This window comes from Zalophus californianus, chromosome X, assembly GCF_009762305.2.
Source record: "Zalophus californianus isolate mZalCal1 chromosome X, mZalCal1.pri.v2, whole genome shotgun sequence".
Lineage (NCBI taxonomy): Eukaryota > Metazoa > Chordata > Mammalia > Carnivora > Otariidae > Zalophus > Zalophus californianus.
Window position 1 is genome coordinate 111250067 of NC_045612.1, and position 17884 is coordinate 111267950.

The 17884-nt window shown below is 43.5% G+C and overlaps 1 protein-coding gene across 1 annotated transcript in view; it reads right to left on the bottom strand.

Moving 5' to 3' along the window:
• The window catches only part of PHEX (phosphate regulating endopeptidase homolog X-linked), a 215977-nt gene that overhangs the window by 155261 nt on the left and 42832 nt on the right, over positions 1–17884 (bottom strand). The window contains 5 exon segments of the mRNA XM_027607309.2: positions 3530–3623; positions 3626–3674; positions 4801–4884; positions 7676–7792; positions 10301–10369. Coding sequence (XP_027463110.2) covers positions 3530–3623; positions 3626–3674; positions 4801–4884; positions 7676–7792; positions 10301–10369 — 413 coding nt within the window.

Here is a 17884-nt window from a genome sequence, read left to right on the forward strand (position 1 = left end):
TTCAGCATCGCCTGAGAACTTGTTAGAAAATTCCGAGGTCTTACCCCAGATCTCATCTAACAGAACTGTGGGATGGGACCCAGTGGGCCTTTTTTAACAAGCCCTTCGGGAGTGCTGATGCTTGTCAGGTTTGAGCACGACTGGTCTAGGAAAACTCTATCTTCTCCTCTTTCTGCACACAGAGCTAAACTAGGAATTTCTAAATCCCAGATCAGTGCTTCTTAAACTTCAGTTTAAGAAGTTTAGTATATGAACCCCCTGAGAATCTTACTAAATGACAGATTACGATTCAGTGGGTCTGGAGCAGAGCCTGATTTCTGCATTTCTAACAGCTCACAGGCCAGGCCTAATACTGGTCTCCAGGGTTCATACTTTGAACAACAAGGTCCCAGATCACCCTCAGTAAGACTGAGCCTTGTACGAGGTCCACATAACAGCACATTTTCCAGGTAAGCCCCCAGGAGCATATGTACAATGAGAATCATTCATTTTAATGTACATTGTGCTTGCTTTAATATTAAAATAAAACTGAAGACAGAAAGATCACAGAGGCTTGGAAAAATCTCCAAGGGTTTGCTTTCGGCCAGCCTGCCTAAAAAAAAAGTACTGATGCAGATGATCTCCATGAGGCCGGGCCTTGCCCGGAAGAAGACCCCAAGCAAAATCTCTCTAACCCCATCCTGCCTCTCTCTCTCTCAGCCTCTCCCCTCCTCCCATTTTGCTCCTCAGACCAAATTAGATGGTTAATCCATTTGCGGCATCTGCAAGTCAGGAGCCGGGGTGGGGGGAAAGCCGAGGGGAGGCCAGAGGGAGAGACATCTGCAGCACCTCTCAACCAGTGATGTGCTAGTAAATGTTTCACAACTGGCATTCCAAGGGGGGGGGGGGGGGGGGGGGGGGGGACTGATTTGTAGCATTTGCCAATTTCCATGGTGTGAATATTCCCATTTCAAACTGTTCACATGAGATCACTCAAATGGAGTTAGGAAGAGGCAGGCAAAAAGTGAGGGGACCCAGCACATCACTGCATCTTCACCCCCTTTCCACCTTGAAACTCCAACTCCTTTCCCCCACAGGCAGCCTCCAGCTTGGGCCTCCAAATGGCCTGCCCTGGCCACCTACTCCCTTGAAACTGCTAGGGCCAGTGCAGCCTCTGGCTCCAGCTCTGGGGGGGTCTCGTTGCTCTCGTTTTTTGTGCCCTGCACCGTGGCCTGCCAGTGAGGCAGTACCCCCGCCCCCCCACAGCAGCCACCTCGGTGGGTCGGAAAGAAAAGCCTAATACCACCGCCAGGCCGGCAGGGGGCATGACAGAAGAGGGCAAGCGGCAGTCCAGCCGCGACCCAGCTGATGCCAACCCAGGATGGCTTTGTAACCCTAGAAATGCGAGGGGAACCGACTATCTCCACAACTAGCAGTGAATATCTGAAGGGTCTCTTTTTCCATACTGGGATTGTGTGCCAGAGACAGGATGTAGAAACGAGGGCTAACCAGTTTAGAATCCTCAATCTCCATGCCCTCTTCAAGACTATGTCCTGCAGAAGTCACTTTACTTCAGCTTCTCCATCTATGAAGTGGGAACCCCCTTTTTTTTTTTTTTTTATGATCAGAGGGTAACCGTTAGCCATATTGGTGATTAACAATAGTCTCAAACCCCAGTGAGTCCCCCCTAAAAACACTAACAGAAAGATTCTCCTGGGGTGCTCTGTTAAAATTCAGATTCCGGGGCCTCACCCCCCAGAACTACTGTTTCCGCCTCCTATGGAGGTGAGGGGCCTTGGAAATCTGTATTTTTACCAAGGGCCTGAGGTGATGCTGCCGGCGTTACTGGTCCATGGAGCACACTTTATTATTTTCAGTTTTTTATTTAAATTCTGGTTAGCTTACACAAATAGGTGTAATATTGGCATGCGAGCACACTTTGAAGAGCAAGGCTCTAACCCACACATCCACTAACCTACCTCTAGATTTCAATTTTCACTTTAGAAAATTTTTATAGAATCACTGCTTATCCCTAAATGGTAGAATTTACAGGTAAATTTATTTATTTTCTTCTCTCCCTTTTCTGCATGCTTTTCTCAGTGAAACACATACTGCTTTTATCATAAAATATAATCTTAAAAGGAAAAGCAGCTCTTCAAAGGTGTTTAAGTGTTTCCATAGGTAGGGATGGATGCTAAATTTTATTCCTAGGACTTCTGCAGGCAACTTTTTGGGGGGTTTTCTTTTTTTTTTTTTTTAACACATAACTCCGGCAAGATAGCCCTAAGTCCAAATAAGAAAATATGATTTAAAAAAAATATATGATTTTTAATTATGGTCTGGCATCTAGCTTAGTAAACTGCCTTTGTGAAGCTACTTGACCTTGCTGAGCTTCATTTTCTATAGTCAAATCGGAATGGCTTCATGAAGATGTAAAATTCCCTTTCATGGACATTTTTAGGATCTTCTTGTTGTAGTGCTAAAGTAGCAGTGCAACCAATCTAAAACATTCTTTAAAAATATGAAAAACCATGGGGCGCCTGGGTGGCTCAGTCAGTTGAGCAACCGCTGTTTGGCTCAGGTCATGATCCTGGCGTCCCAGGATTGCGCCCCAGTTGCATCCAGCTCCCTGCCTAGCGGGGAGTTCTGCTTCTCCCCCTCTGCCCCTCCCCTGCGCCTTGCTCTGTCTCTCCCTCGCTCACTCTCTCTCTCTCTCTCAAATAGATAATAAAATCTTTTAAAAATAATGATAATAAATAAATAAAATAAGAAAAAAACCAGGGGTGCCGGGTGGCTCAGTCAGTTAAGGTTAAGCCAGTTAAGCGTCCCACTGTGTCCGACCCTTGATTTGGCTCAGGTCCTGATCTCAGGATCATGGGATTGAGCCCTGCACTGTGGTCCGTGCTCTGCGCAGACTCTGCTTGTCCCTCTCTGATCCTCACCACCGCCCACCCTCCCCCGCACCGCCCCCCCACCCCGGCTTGCACAGTCGCTCTCTCTCTCTCTCAAATAGATAATAATCTTTAAAATTATATATAAAATAAGAAAAACCAGACAGTTCCTGAAGTTGTTTCATCAGTGCAATTTTTCTATGGCTCTCAGACTACTCTTATTCAACACAGGTACTTCACTATATTGCAACAAAGTGACTTACTGGCTAACAAAGAAACCAGGAAAAAAAAAAAAAAAGCAGCAAAGGACCAAGAATGAAGTGGAAAAAAAGAGATGTTCATATAGAAATTTCAGTAAAATAACGTCATTATATAACTAGCTCCTAAAAGTAGGAAACAACTGAAGCTTTCAGAGAGAGAAATATGGAGAAAGGCAGAAATGAGGGGCAAAAACATTGTGTATCTGCTATCACAGCCAGTAAATAACACCAGACGATGATTTTGGCCAATTTGTCATGAAGGGCACCGAGGATTTTCCCTAAGACTTTCTGAGGTAAACTTTCTTAAACAACAACAGTAGTCAAGGATGTGAGAGGGAAGGCCTTATAATTTAAAAGGAAAAACAAAAGTCAGGTAAAATACACAAAGAAAGCTCTTACTTCTTCCTCTCAAGGCCTAATATCCTAAACCAAATCCTTAAGTACTGCGGGACGCGGAGGACCACGTTCTCTGCGGGGCCAATGTCTTTCAGGCGGGGTACAGTCTGACATCGATGACCTTCTTGATGTAGCCCAGCCAGTCAAACTGAGGAGAGAGACAAAACACAGAGTGAGGGAACATCTGCTGGGCAGCAAGCAAGGAGAGAGGCAAAGAGAGCTGGCTGAACATCCTCCACTGCCTGAATTTCTGACCACATAGTTAGAGATTGTGACTGCTCAACTCTAGAAAAGAAACGACTGGCCACGTGCTGCCCAGACCTAGCGCCTGCATCACACACAGACTTCCCGTCGTCGTTGTGTACCATCCTGCCCGCGGACAGCACACGACCTCCCTCCTCAGCTCCCGCCGTCTTTCATTCTTGCCCCGCCCCCACGTCGCTCCCTCCGGTGCTTGCCCTCACACCCCTCCCCCACCCACCAAGCTCCCTGCGCTCATTCACTCACGGACACACACAGCTGCCCCTGCCAGGCTCCACTACTGGTCTCCCCTCTGGGCAGCCTTACTTACAGGAGCAACAAAAAGTAATACGTGTCCCCTCTTCAGAGCACCACTCTCTTGGCGTTTTTAATTGGCTACCCCAAAAGTCATTTCCAGCCTTTTTCTTTTTTTTTTTTTTTTCTCCGCTGCCTGCATCTACTAGTGAAATGGAAACCCAGTTCCTCACTGTAGGCAGGAAAGCCCCAGTCCTACTTAAGACATAAAGGGAAGACATCTGGGAATATGCTGGAAAGGCTTTAGTATTTTTCCTGGTGAAAGAGACAGACATGACTATCACTGGCCCTTCCCCTCTCTCCCTGGCTGATGGCAGACGTGCTATGTGGAGCTGCAGTAGCCACCTTACAGTCCTGAGTCATCAAACAGGAAGTCAAAAAGCCAACACACTAAGGAGAGTGGAAAGAACAAACGTGGGTCTTTGACAACACTGTTCAACAGCAAAAGCAACACCAACAGCCACCTACATCTAGACTTTTGTCACGTAAGAAAATGGACTTTAAGTTTTTAAGCCACTCTTGGAAAGGTTTTCTTTTCCCTACAGTAGAAAGCATCCAAACTCACAGACAGGGGATATTTTATGTGGTGACTGACAAACGATGATAACCAATAAGGCTGATGGTAGGTTTTACAAAGGCAAAACTTCACACACAGATGATGTACAGTCGTTTGTAAAATGACCAGTTAAGGTAACATTGCCTAGATCATTTTCACCAACCTGGGGAATCATAGCACTCAGCTGGGAAATGTTCATTTTGTTGTACAAGGCCTCACTGGTTCGGTTTTCATGTGGAATCATTATCTGGTGGAAAGAGACTTTGGTTATTGTTTCAAATGAACCGTTTCTGGATGCATGACTACCTTCTATATGTGCCAAACATCTGCCAAGTATCATAAAGCTTTTCAAGATTTTGGTGCAGTGCTGAACTTGGGAGAGAGAGAAAACAAGACATCACTTTAGGCAAAATTAAGATGAAGATAATAAGAAGAATCCTTCCTGTCCTGTTCAGTGTGAAACACTGCCCTCAGTCCAAAAATAACTTCCCAAATCCCTTCCTCATCTCTAATGTGGATGCACAAAAATCTATTACTGGCTCAGGTCTGACAGCCAAACTGAGATTAGGCAACTGAGACAAACATCCCACCTTCACCTGTGGTATCCAGATAATGACCAGAAGAGCTTATGAACCACAGGCCATCCCTTTATCCCTTGGGGCACATTTTCACTAAAGAGCACTAGACTATCTGGATACCACTGCCATCTGTGATCATTGTGTCAACAGCTCATTACCTCCCCTCCCCTCTTCCCTCTGCTTTCTCTGGCCTTGAGGAACCCCACCCCCACCCCCACCGCTCAGGGAATGAGTTCAGTTACCACTCAAACACATATTTCCAAGTCTACATCTCCAACCTTGACTCCTGACACTCTTTCTATTCCCAATACTCATGCTCTTGGCCACTGTGCCAACACCAAATCTAAGCTATGTTGAATCTAAGAAAAGCAGCAATGATTATCTTCCTCAAGGGCCGTCTTAATCATGTCCATGAACAGGAAGCAGCTCCCCATACCCCTAAACCATACTGTGCTTTTAAGGCCCTCCATCCTCTGACTCCCTTGCATTAAACTTGCCACTTTCTACCTCACACAAGACTCTCCTACCCTGGCACCCCCATCCACCATCACCACTCCCATAGTTTGAACTAGGATTCAGACTTGGCTTAAGATTCATTTTCTCTGTCAAGCCTTTCCAATTAAACTCTACTTGGTTCCAATCACAAGGGCCACTCCATCAATGTGCCCTCCCTTTGTGAACACTTCTCTCTAGCTGGTATTGGTTAAATGCACACTTCCATGGCTGTATTTATAAGGACCTTTTTGTGCTTGGCTAGGTTGTCCTGTCTCTCCAGCTTCAGAAGTTTCCCTAGTACTATGTGTTCCACTAATTTTGAATGAGCTAGGGGTATAAAAGATGGAGGTAAGAATTACTGGCTGGCCAAAAATCTACGTGCCACAGATTTTTGAAGATAAAAATCACACAGGGCTGAGTGACAGATACCTACCCCCTCTTTTCTAAATGCTTCAGCGCCCTCACCTTCTCCCCCACCTCACCCTCCACAGGAGAAAGTTCATGAATCTTACAAACAGCTTCCTGGATCCATCTGAACCACTACCTCAGAGAATGTCCACACCCCTCCCTCCCTCTACTAGGGCTCTCAGCCCCGGATTGAAGCCCTTTGGCCTCAGAGCTGTTTTCAGCTCTCTGCCAACTACTTCCCCCCACCCCATGGATTTGTCACTTCATTTAGCCTCTCAACAATTCCCAGTCTTGCCTCAGCCCAGCTGTTTTTAGTTCCCTTTTTGGTCCAAATCCCTGGCTCAGGGCAAGGCCTTTCCCTGCTATATCAGAGCTTCAGTCCAAATTAGAGCTCTGGGTCTCCTATTTGCCTGGGAAGGGAATCCAGATGGCCTCTAGACATGGCTTAGAGGCCCAGTCTTGACTCCAGAACATCTGCAGCAGTGTTCACAGAGTCTTCAAAGGTGACATGCATGAATGAACTTTCTGCTCTGCAAGTAAGAGTTTGGAGAGAGGTATGCATGTACATCACTGCAGCTGAGAGAAACTAATTCCTCCTGACCCTTATCAATCATCCCTACTCCATACCTCAACACCCTGCCACCACTTTGCCAAACACAAAACCAAGCAACACCTGGACTCATATGCAACTAAGGATTTTTACCAACTTCTGTTATAAAAGACTACCAACCCATATGCAAGACTTGATAAAAGTGTCATTTTTTTCCCCCCACTACGAGGTATCCCCACAAACAGATTTCACATTTGTTCCCTCCAGTCCTAAGCATGTACAGGGATTTTACACTTTGGTTCTTCTACAAAAGAAGTTATGTTCTGAACAAAGCAAACCAGTGAGGATTTCTCATTATTTTCCCTCAAGTTTGTTCTTAGGTCTCCACCCCAAGCCTGAACTTAAGGTAACTCGCAAAGAACACAGCATGTGACACAGTGGCACTTAAGTGGGGCAAGAAAAGAATGAAAAATGGTTAGGTACAAGGTAGCACCAGAATGGCAGCTAAAAAATGCTTACTGCCATGTCCTATGCACTTTCTACATCAAACTGTATATCCAGTATCCAGGACGGGTGAACAGACTTCCCAAAGCCCCGATCTTAGGTCAGACTGACCCTGAGTGGGACTGGTATAAAGAGTAAACTAAATGAAAAATAACCTTTCACTCAAGCCAAATCAATATGGATTTATTAACTAACTATTCTTCTATAGGAACCACACAGAAGTCGTGTAGGAAAACATAGAGGATCTCCCTGATGCTGTTCTTTGGCCACAGCTGGGCAGCATACGGCCCTTGGGCTTTAAGCAGGGAGGCAGAAGGAAAGAAGAGCTCTTCTTTCTATCATGGTTCTTCTTCCTGTTCCTTTCCAGAGGGGATGCTATTAGTTCTACCTTGGATCCAAAGGACAATGCCACAGAATGCCCTTTTTATATATATTTTCACTCACGGTATACTACTTTTAAAATAAGGAAAAGAAAATAAAGAGATTTTTACATTAAGACTTACCTCCGCTATCTTAATTTCCAATCTAAGCACTGACTTCATGTCATGCTCCGCTCGGGAGCTATTAGCTCCCAAAAGCACAGCCGTATCCACCATGAACTTGTAAAGGGCATTCCGATACTGTAAGAGATAAAGAAGCAAGTGACCATGACAACAGCCTATTAGAAAGTACGTTTCAGGGACAGAGAAGGGCAAAAACAGCAGGTGGAAGTAAATGCTCTTCAATTTCACTCTATACTCCAAGTATGGTTACAGGCATGAGGCAAAACCAACCATCCACCCACCACTTTGGGGGAAAGAGTGGCAGCTAGTGGGGGACTGTTTTCATGAAAGACCAGTCCACCAAGGATCAAGAGAACTAGTTTTCTGGCAACCAATGATATTACAGATACAGGAAACATCTCCAAATGAGCCCAGAATAGAAAATTAAAGGTCAGACTCCTCTTTCCAGGCAAGTGAGGTTTTAATAAAATAATGAGAAAGAATGTTTGCTAAAAGCAGGAGGCATGATCCATGAAGACTAGTGGAAACTGTGATTTATTCTCTTCCAGCTCAATTTACCCACCTTCACACTAAGCAATAAAAAGACCAGTGATTGCAACCCTTTGTCTCTTCAGTTTTGTATGGATTTTACAAAGTTCTCCTCACTACTCAGGGAGAAAAGAATGAAGAGAGGAATGATAAAGAGAAACCCAGCAAATAGCAAATACAGAGTTTCCTCCCTGCATGTTCATAAACCCATTGCCAGGCTATTCATATGGCACTGGAGAGGGACCTTAACTCTGTGGGAACTGTGGAATCTTGTTGAGGGTAACCTCTCCTTTCAGGTTTATTTGTGAGAACTCAATATACCACATATTAAATTATCACATGGTTATGCTATGGGACTAAGATTTCCTTACATCTTGATTATATATGCTATTCTTGCTATGTTTATGACCTTGAGACCTATACAGTGCTTGGCATATAGCAGGGCTTTAATAAATATTTGTTAATCAGTAAGCAAGCTTGGCAAAGAGTCTTATTTAGAAACAATGTTTTATAATTCCCAGTTCAATTTAAGAAATTATTTATTCAATCAGTACATGTATAGGATGTCTTGCTAGGCATTCTGGGCTTATGCGGGGTACAGATGAAAAATTACATAATGCAGGAGTCTGGTTCTCAGTGTGTAATCCAGTGAGGGAGATAAACATGTAATTACTAACTGTAACATTAGAGAGATCAAAATCAGTTCCTTAACAAAGCTGCTACGTGTTTGGAAACTCAAAAAGTAGAGAAGAATTCCAGCCTGGAGAAATGAGCACAGAGCACTTGAAGGAGACAGGTTCAAGAGTAGCGAAGAATCCTCCTGTGAGGTGTGTAAGCTGCCTTTGTTGGGAGAAAAACAAAAGTAAATGAGGCAGCAAAAGTGTTCTGGGATCATGTGATGATCAAAGCATGCTGGGAGCTATACTTTGAGAAGAGAACTTGTCCAGTGGTGCTAAGAAGGCAATGAAATGAAGGGGAGGAGTTAACAGTTAAAGGCTACTTGTAGTCAAGGCGAGAGTTAACAAGGATCTGACCTAGGGCAGTAAAGACAGAGAGGAGGGACCAGACGGAACAGAGATTTTGAAAGTAGAATCCACAGGACTTGACTGATTGGTTACAGGGGATAGGGGAGGGGGTTTCAAGCCTGGTTGCTGATAGGGTGGTGACCCCAACAGAAAGGTAGGTGCCTGCAGATTGGCAAAAGTTCATTCTATCCACTTTGAACAACACAAACATGCCAACCTTCTTTGATGAGTGTCCTTACCCAGAAAGTTGCCTAAGATCTTACCTAGCTTTCTGCCCTCCAGAACCTTCTAGATACAAGGTTTAGTAACAGCAAAGGAGTAGGGACTTCCGTTGTGACCCCAACACTTCCCAATCTACATTCCTACATTCTTAGGCTGGGCCAGAAACCAGTGAACTCCCTAGTCAAGGGTCCCCCAGGTCTGAGGCTCCTTTGGAAGTTCAACCATGTTTCCAAAATGAATTGAAAGTGTCAGGAATGAAGCAGCTCTACTCCAATCTCCAGGAAACTACTAGGTTTCCCAGCCAACCCAAGAAGTCTATCGGAACTGATCCCATCTGGTCCTTATTAACCTTGCATTAACCCGTGGCATCTGTTAAGAAAACAGATTCCTGGGCCCCACTTCAAGTCTCCTACATGGGCCTCTCCTGGGCTGCGGCCCAAGAATCGACATTTAACAGGAGGTTCCCAGATGACTCTTAAGCCATACAATTTGAGAACCACTGACTGACTATGTCAACCCAGTCAAATCTCCACACTTTACTTCCGCAATGTACAGTGAGCTCTCTACAGTTCTGAGGAAAGGCTGCAAGCTCATTTCTTGGTTACTTCATTCAGGTGTGCTGTCCTCCCCAGCTCGATCATGAGGGCCCTGAGCCTTGACGGCCAGACTTTCCGGAGATAGGGAGTGCCATGTGTCTGATTGAATAAAAGGCCTCTGCTTCCTGCACTGGCAACATGGTCATCAAACAGTCACATTGTTCATTTCCAGTAAAGAGTCAGGGATTTTAGAACAATTTATGAACCCAACAACAGTCTGACAAGACACAGTGGTGAATATGAGTCAAACTTACAGACTTGGCTTCTGTGGTATTATCCAGGTAGTCTTCCCTCACGGCTAGGGAGAGAGTTGCTTGGTCCAGCTGTTGAAACAAAACAGAAAGCTTTCTGCTTGTAATATAAATTCTTACCAACCATTGTAACAAGAATCATGGAATGTGCACCGCAGGGATAGTCTGAGTCTCGTCACCAGTACAGAAACAGTTCCCTGCACTCAGAGTGATAGGCAAATAGGTACTTCAGCAAAGACAGAAATTATCAAGAATCAGAGACCGGCCCCTGCTTCATGGATTCTAACCCTTTTGAGGTTCTACCAATACTGAATAGCATCAAAGCTATCTGAGTTGAAATAGGTCTTAGAGATGATTTGGTTTTCCCCCTTCTTGTGGAGAAACAAAAGCCAAAGAACTGAGGTGACTTTTCCAATGTAACATGGCCAGGCAGAGCTCAGAGGAGAATCACGGTCTCCCGTCACCAGATCCAGCATTCTCCTCACTGCAGTATTTTACAAAAATGCCAATCTGGACAGAGTTGATTAATCACATTTTTCTACCTCCATACCCCTAAAATACTGTACCGCATTGAGTGATTTTTTTTTTTAAAGGAATCAAATTATAATTCTGTTTTGAGAAATCTTTGCAAAATTTAGAACTCTCTCTGGAAAGTTTAGGATAGGTGATAAAAATACAAATAATAGACAACTAAATAACCAAAATTATTATAGAAAAGTATAGCATAATTTCTTGAAGTGAACAGTTTCAACACCTTAAAGGCAATCAAAGGGGAAAAAACAGTGTTTCTGAAGAACGTGCTACAACAACTGGACATCCGCTTGCAGAAAAAAAAAAAGAAGAAGAAATGAACCTTGACTCATACCTCACATCTTTTACAAAAATTAACTCAAAATGGATCATAGACCTAAATGTAAAACCCAAAACTATGAAACTTCTAGAAGAAAACATAGGGGGAACTCTTGTGACCTAGGGTTAGACAAAGAGTTATTTTTTTTTAAAGATTTTATTTATTTATTTGACAGAGAAAGAAATAGAGCACAAGCAGGGGAAGCAGTAGGGAGAGGGAGAAGCAGGCTCCCCACTGAACAGAGTGCCTGATGCGGGGCTCGACCCCAGGACGCTGGGATCATGACCTGAGCCGAAGGCAGACGCTTAACCAACTGAGCCACCCAGGTGCCCCAGAGTTATTTTTTTAAAGATTTTATTTATTTATTTGAAAGAGAGAGAGAGAGAGAACACAGAGGGAGAGGGGGAAGCAGACTCCCCACTGAGCAGGGAGCCTGATGCAGGACTCGATCCTAGGACCCTGAGATCATGACCTGAGCCGAGGTCAGATGCTTAACCGACTGAGCCACCCAACTGAACCACCCAGGCACCCCTAGACAAAGAGTTATTAGACATGATACCAAAATCACAATCCATAGAAGAAAAAAGAAATTGGACTGCGTCACCATTAAAAACTTTTGCTCTGCAAATGACACTGTCAGAATAAAAAGATGAGCTACAGAGACAAAATATTTGACAATCACATATATGAGAAAGGATTTGTTTAGAAAGAGCCCTCAACATGCAACAGTAAGAAAACAAACAACCCAATTTAAAAGCAAGCACAAGATCTGAACAGACAATTCACCAAAGAAGATATGAAGATGGAAAGTAAGTGCATGAGAAGATGCTCAACAGCACTAATAATTAGGAAAATGTAAGTCACAAATGATACACCACCGCTATATATCATTAGAATGGCAAAAACAAACAAGCAAAACCTGCTAAGGTAAAAGCAGTCCAGGATGTAGAAAAACTGCATCACTTGCACATTGCCGGTGGGAATGCAAAATGGCAGAGCCACTTTAGAAACCAGTTTGACAGTTTCTTAAACATACACTTACACATGACCCCATATGACCCAGCAATCCCGCTCCTAGGTATTTATCTAAGAGTAATAAAAACTTAACGCTCACACAAAAACCCACGTGTAACTCTATTCATAACCGCCAAAAACTATAAACAACCCAAATGTTCTTCAGCTGGTGAAGGGATAAACTGTGATATACACTGGAATAGTAGTCAGCCCTAAGAAGGCATGGACTACTGATACATGGAACAACACAGGGAAGTTTTACCCACATTCTGAAAAAGGCAAAACTACAGGGACAGAATGGTGTTTAAGGATGGGGAAAGCGGTTCACTACAAAGGAGCAAAATGAGGTAATTTTGTGGGGGGTGATGGAGGTGATTACATGAGTCTGCATTTGTCTAAACTTACAGGGGCGCCTGGGTGGCTCCATCAGTTAAGCGTCTGCCTTCATCCTGGGATAGAGCCCCACATCTTTGGGCTCCCAGCTCAGCGGGGAGTCTGCTTCTCCCTTCTCCCTCTGCCCCTCCCCCCGGCTTGTGCTCTCGCACACACGCATGTACTCTCTCTCTCTCAAATGAATAAAAAATCTTTTTTTAAAAAAACTTATAGACATGTGCATCACAAAAGTTAATTTCACTGAATGTAAATTTAAAAGTATTTTTTTAAGTTCCAGAACCTTCTCTAAATCTATAGCTGTTCTTTCTTGAGTTTCAGCAACTGCCTAAAGACTAAATAAAACAGATCCCAACAGATTTTCTAATTTAAATCTGATTCACACAGGAAAAAAGTTAAGTCAAATTAAGAACATACAAAATCTAAGTAACAAATCAAAAATTAGTAGCATGTGAATAAAAACTGGATTCTACATGCCTGTATCATTCGTTTATGCAACTCTACACTGTTTTTATCTATGTATTCTAGTTCATTCTACTATAATCTCTAATATTTTCTTTTTTTAATACGTAAGATTGGTATAGCATTACAGCTCTCCATGAAGATCTCCTTCATATGCAACAAATTCTACAAAGGCCAAGTTAAGAGTTAGTGATGTTATGAAAAATTCAAGGAAAAACACTACTCTTGTTTCAAGGAGGAAAAAAGAGATTTTCATAACATCCATCTTGCCTGCATGTATTATTAAAATCCTTAAATTGTTGTATTCAGCTGTCTTCTCTAATTGGTCCCAAACAACCAAATCATAAGCCAGCCTGGCTTCATCCTACTAAAACTCCCAATCTACCACCATTTCTTCCAAAAATTAAGTAAGCCAGGATCGTGAAACACAATATTATGATTAAGACGCTTTGGCTTTCAATTAGATCTAGACAAATTGGAGCAATCTTTTGAGCTTCAGTCTCACAGGAAAGGAAACTAAATAGACAACATCATGAAAGCCAAAGTTTCCCTCTGATGAAATGAAGTTAAATCCTCTTATTGTAAAAGTTTATATGACTCAAGTAAAGTTACTGGACCTTTTTTAAACCTCCACATTGTTATGGTTTCTAGGGAACGTTTTAAATACACCAAACAGAATAAGGTCTGACAACTAAATCTCTTTAGAAGCATACAAACTCTTGAGGCAAAAGACTTTCTCAAGAGACCAACATTAGGACACTGTGTTACTGGAGGTTTTTTAATCCTTGTGTTTACAAATGATCCGAACATCCCAAGTAGAAAATAAAGTACGTGTTTAGGAAATCCGATATATTGAACTGAAAGATGAATTTTTTTTTCTCTAAGTACAACAAACCTCAGGTTAGGAAACAAAGCAGTAACACAAAAAGAAACATCTGCCAAATTATGATTTAGGAAAAGAAAAGACAAAGCAATTAGAAAAACTTCATTTCCAAGAGGGTCTCTCCTTGTCATTCTTAAGGATTTTGCTAAAAGCTAGACAAAAGCAGGCCATTAATGATGATTTTAAGTCAGTTTCAGTAACACGTACTTAGACAACCTGGTCTTCCAAACATTTTTTCAGGATCCTATATATTCAAGTCCTTTATTGTCCTGCAAGTCCTCATTCTTGTAATCTCCTTACATAAAATAAACCCAAACACATGTAGCAAGGTACGTTTGGGGGCTGTACCTTCTGTTGTTTCCTCTATTTTTGAATTTCCTTTCTCCCATTTCAGCCTGTGGCAAATCCTGTGCCATCTCGCCACAGGGCAGCTCGAGAGAGGACCCCTGGGCGGATCTGAGCAACCCCCCGCTCGCCAAACTGCCTGTGCTTAGTATGGGGCCACCTCTGCCCACTGGAAATGTGCCTTTTTTCTTCACCCAAAAGTACCACCTGCTCGCCCAAAGGAATTGCCACAGTGCTGTGCCTTCCCAAAGAGAGTCCTTTTTCTTCACCCTCATGGGTTCATGGGATTAGAAAAGCTAAAAACATTGAAGAAAACAGGACGTGATGGGAAAAGAAGTCTAAGTACATAGAGGGAGGAGAGTCTGGGGTAAGAAAGAGTTCTCCCAGAGCAAGAAGAAGATCTCCTCAGCTGCCAAAGAAGTCCAAGTTTCTCATAGGCACAGTGACCAGTCACTGCCCCTAGAAAACAGCAGGATGGCGGAGGGAGTGGGAGACCCAGGTCCCCGGTAGCAGAAAAGTACACCTGAAGGGTCCACAAGGGCTGAGAGAAGGGGTTTCTTCTCAGAAACACGTAATTGATGAGTGGAGAATCTCCCACTATCCTAGGAGAAGACTAAGAAATGGGGCAACCAGAAGGTGGGGAAATGCCTAGACTGGTTGGGTTTCCCACTACGAGGTGGCACGGGAGCTCAGATGGATGTGAGACTAACTGAAATTGCCTATTTTTCGCACATGTGAACTTGAGATCCGAGAGGTATGTTGGGTACCAAAATCGAAGAGAGTCAAGTGGTTCTCCAAATGGTTCTGACCAGTTGCCTTGTCATGCTTTAAGAGAAGGGCACCTCTTGTCTTGTGCTACCGTGTCCCAGTATCTATCCTGCAAACTGTCACCACATTCATCTCATTTACAGCACACGGCAACAGGGAAAAGTACATTCTAATTCACCCGTCAGTATACATGGGGAAAATGAGACGTAGACAGGTGAAACAATTTGCACACGGATATTCACTGAGTCAAACACGAAGCCAAACCATGAACCTCAGTCTCTTTAACACGAAAACCTATTCTTTCTTCTACTACCTTAGTGGTTTTCAAACTATGTTCCATGAAAGTTAAAAGGTGCTCCAAGGAGCATCTGGGTGGCTCAGTCGTTAAGCATCTGCCTTCGGCTCAGGTCGTGATCCCAGGGTCCTGGGATTGAGCCCCGCATCGGGCTCCCTGCTCGGCGGGAGGCCTGCTTTTCCCTCTCCCACTCCCCCTGCTTGTGTTCCTGCTCTTGCTGTCTCTCTCTCTGTCAAATAAATAAATAAAATCTTAAAAAAAAAAAAAAAAAGGTGCTCCAAGGCTTGAAATAATCAAATTCTGTACGGTTTTAACTATTTCTAATGAAAGCAAAATTCACAAATTCTACAACATCGGCAGTGACCCATTTGCTCATTCTTGTCAGGTTCATTGGGTTTTATGCAGATCTCAGAAGAAAGTTTCTCCTACCATATCTAGACATAAGCTTGAACTTCTAACCATGTCACGTTTACGAAGACTGTAGCTCTATTTTGTTAATTCAGGTGTGTGACTATTCATTCACATAAAATGGTACAGAGATGTAACTAGAAATAAAAACCTGTGGGGCACCTGGGTGGCTCAGTCAGTTAAGCGTCTGCCTTTGGCTCAGGTCATGATCCTGAAGTCCAGGGATCGAGCCCCGCGTTGGGGTCCCTGCTCGATGGGGAGCCTGCTTCTCCCTCTCCCTTTGCCCCTCCCCGCTCATGCGTGCACGCTCTAATACATAAATAAAATCATTAAAAAAAATAAAGCAAACCTGTGCTGTACCCCCGTCCCAAGCCATGCTTCAACACAGCAGTTTAGAACAAGTCACCATGCTGGCAAAGCACAGCAGCAGGAAGTCCGTGAGCGCCTTCTTGTATCTGGAGACTATTCTATCCCTGACAGTCCAGTGTTTCCAGGATTCATCTAACTGAATATTAAGTATGCAAGGCAAGCTGTTAAAAACTGGTTACCATGTTCCTCTATTCCCCATGTTTCCTGTAAGCATCCAAGTTCATTTTATTTTTCCTTTTCTTTCGGCAAGACATCGTTGATGACGGTGTATGCTTCTCACTGCCTGGTATCAGAAGGTATATAAAATCTGGTTGCCCTGCTTTGAACAAGGCTACCACTGACATGTGGGTTCTTTTGACGTCAGTATGATCTCTCTATCATGAGTTTCCCGCACCAACCATTTACTTAATGGTTTTAGCAACTATGGATGGTAGCTGCCTTGGTCCTTTATCTCATTAGAAATATTTTTAAATGGTAACTTTTTAAAAAACACTTTATTCATTTGAGAGAGCGAGCGAGCACAAGCGTGGAGGGTGGAAGGGGAAGAGGCAGAGGGAGAAGCAGGCTCCCCACTGAGCAGGGAGCCCGATGCGGGGCTTGATCTCAGGACCCTGGGATCATGATCTGAGCCACCCAGGCGCCCCTAAATGGTAACTTTTTAGTGCTATTCTTTGTCCTACATTTTTTAAGCTGTGATTCTCCTATAAACAAGATTTTTCTCTCACCACCTATTAGGTTGCACTGAAACCAGTCAAATTCACAATGTTGTAGATTAAAATCGACTTATCATCCAAATGCACATGAGATTCCTATTTGGAACCTGAATCAAAGAGCAACTGTTTAATTTTTTAAAAGGACATGTTTGAGACACTCAGGGAAACTGAAAATTAACTAGGTGTCAGATGTTAATTATGGAATTATGGTTACTTTTTTGGCTGTGATAACAGTCCTTTCCATTAGATAAACACTGATTTACCAGGGCAGTGATATTATATTTTGGATTTGCTATAAAATGTTCCAGCTTCCCCACAAAAAGGGGGAATCTAAACAGATAAAACAAGAACATTGCCAAAAGTTGCCAGTTGTTGAAGCTGGGCTGATGAGTACATGGGATTTTGTTGGACTATTCTTTTTACTTTTGTATTATTTTCCACAATAAAATGTTTAAGGAGATAAATTCTTAGAGTAGGTCCAGAAATCGGTGAAAAATAAAATGGCTGCCATTTGCAACTACTTATCTGTGTGTGAATCAAGATCTTCTATCACCCACTGGAGCCTGGGTGGCTCAGTTGGTTGAGTGTCAGACTCTTGATTTGGGCTCAGGTTATGATCTCAGGGTCATGAGATCAAGCCCTGCATCAGTCTCTGTACACAGCGGGGAGTTGGCTTGAGATGGCTTGAGATTCTCTCTCCCTCTCCCTCTGTCCCTCCCCGCTCCACCTTCCCCCGCCGCCCCCCCCCCCCCCCGCCCCGCGCCCTGAACTTGTGTGCGCTCCCACCTGCACTCTCTCTAAAATAAATAATCCTTAAAAAAAAAAAAAAAAAGATCTTCTATCACCCAATAGAGTGCATAAACTTAAACTTAAGTTTGAAAGTCTCCACCTAACTTCAAAATACCACTTAAGGTGTTTGAAAGGATGTCACAATAGTTCTGGAATTAAGGATGATAGCCTTGGGGCACCTGGGTGGCTCAGTCGCTTAAGCGCCTGACTCTTGATTTCAGCTCAGGTCATGATCTCGGGGTCCTGGGATCCAGCCCCCATGTCAGACTCCCTGCTCAGTGGGGAGTCTGCTTTTCTCCCT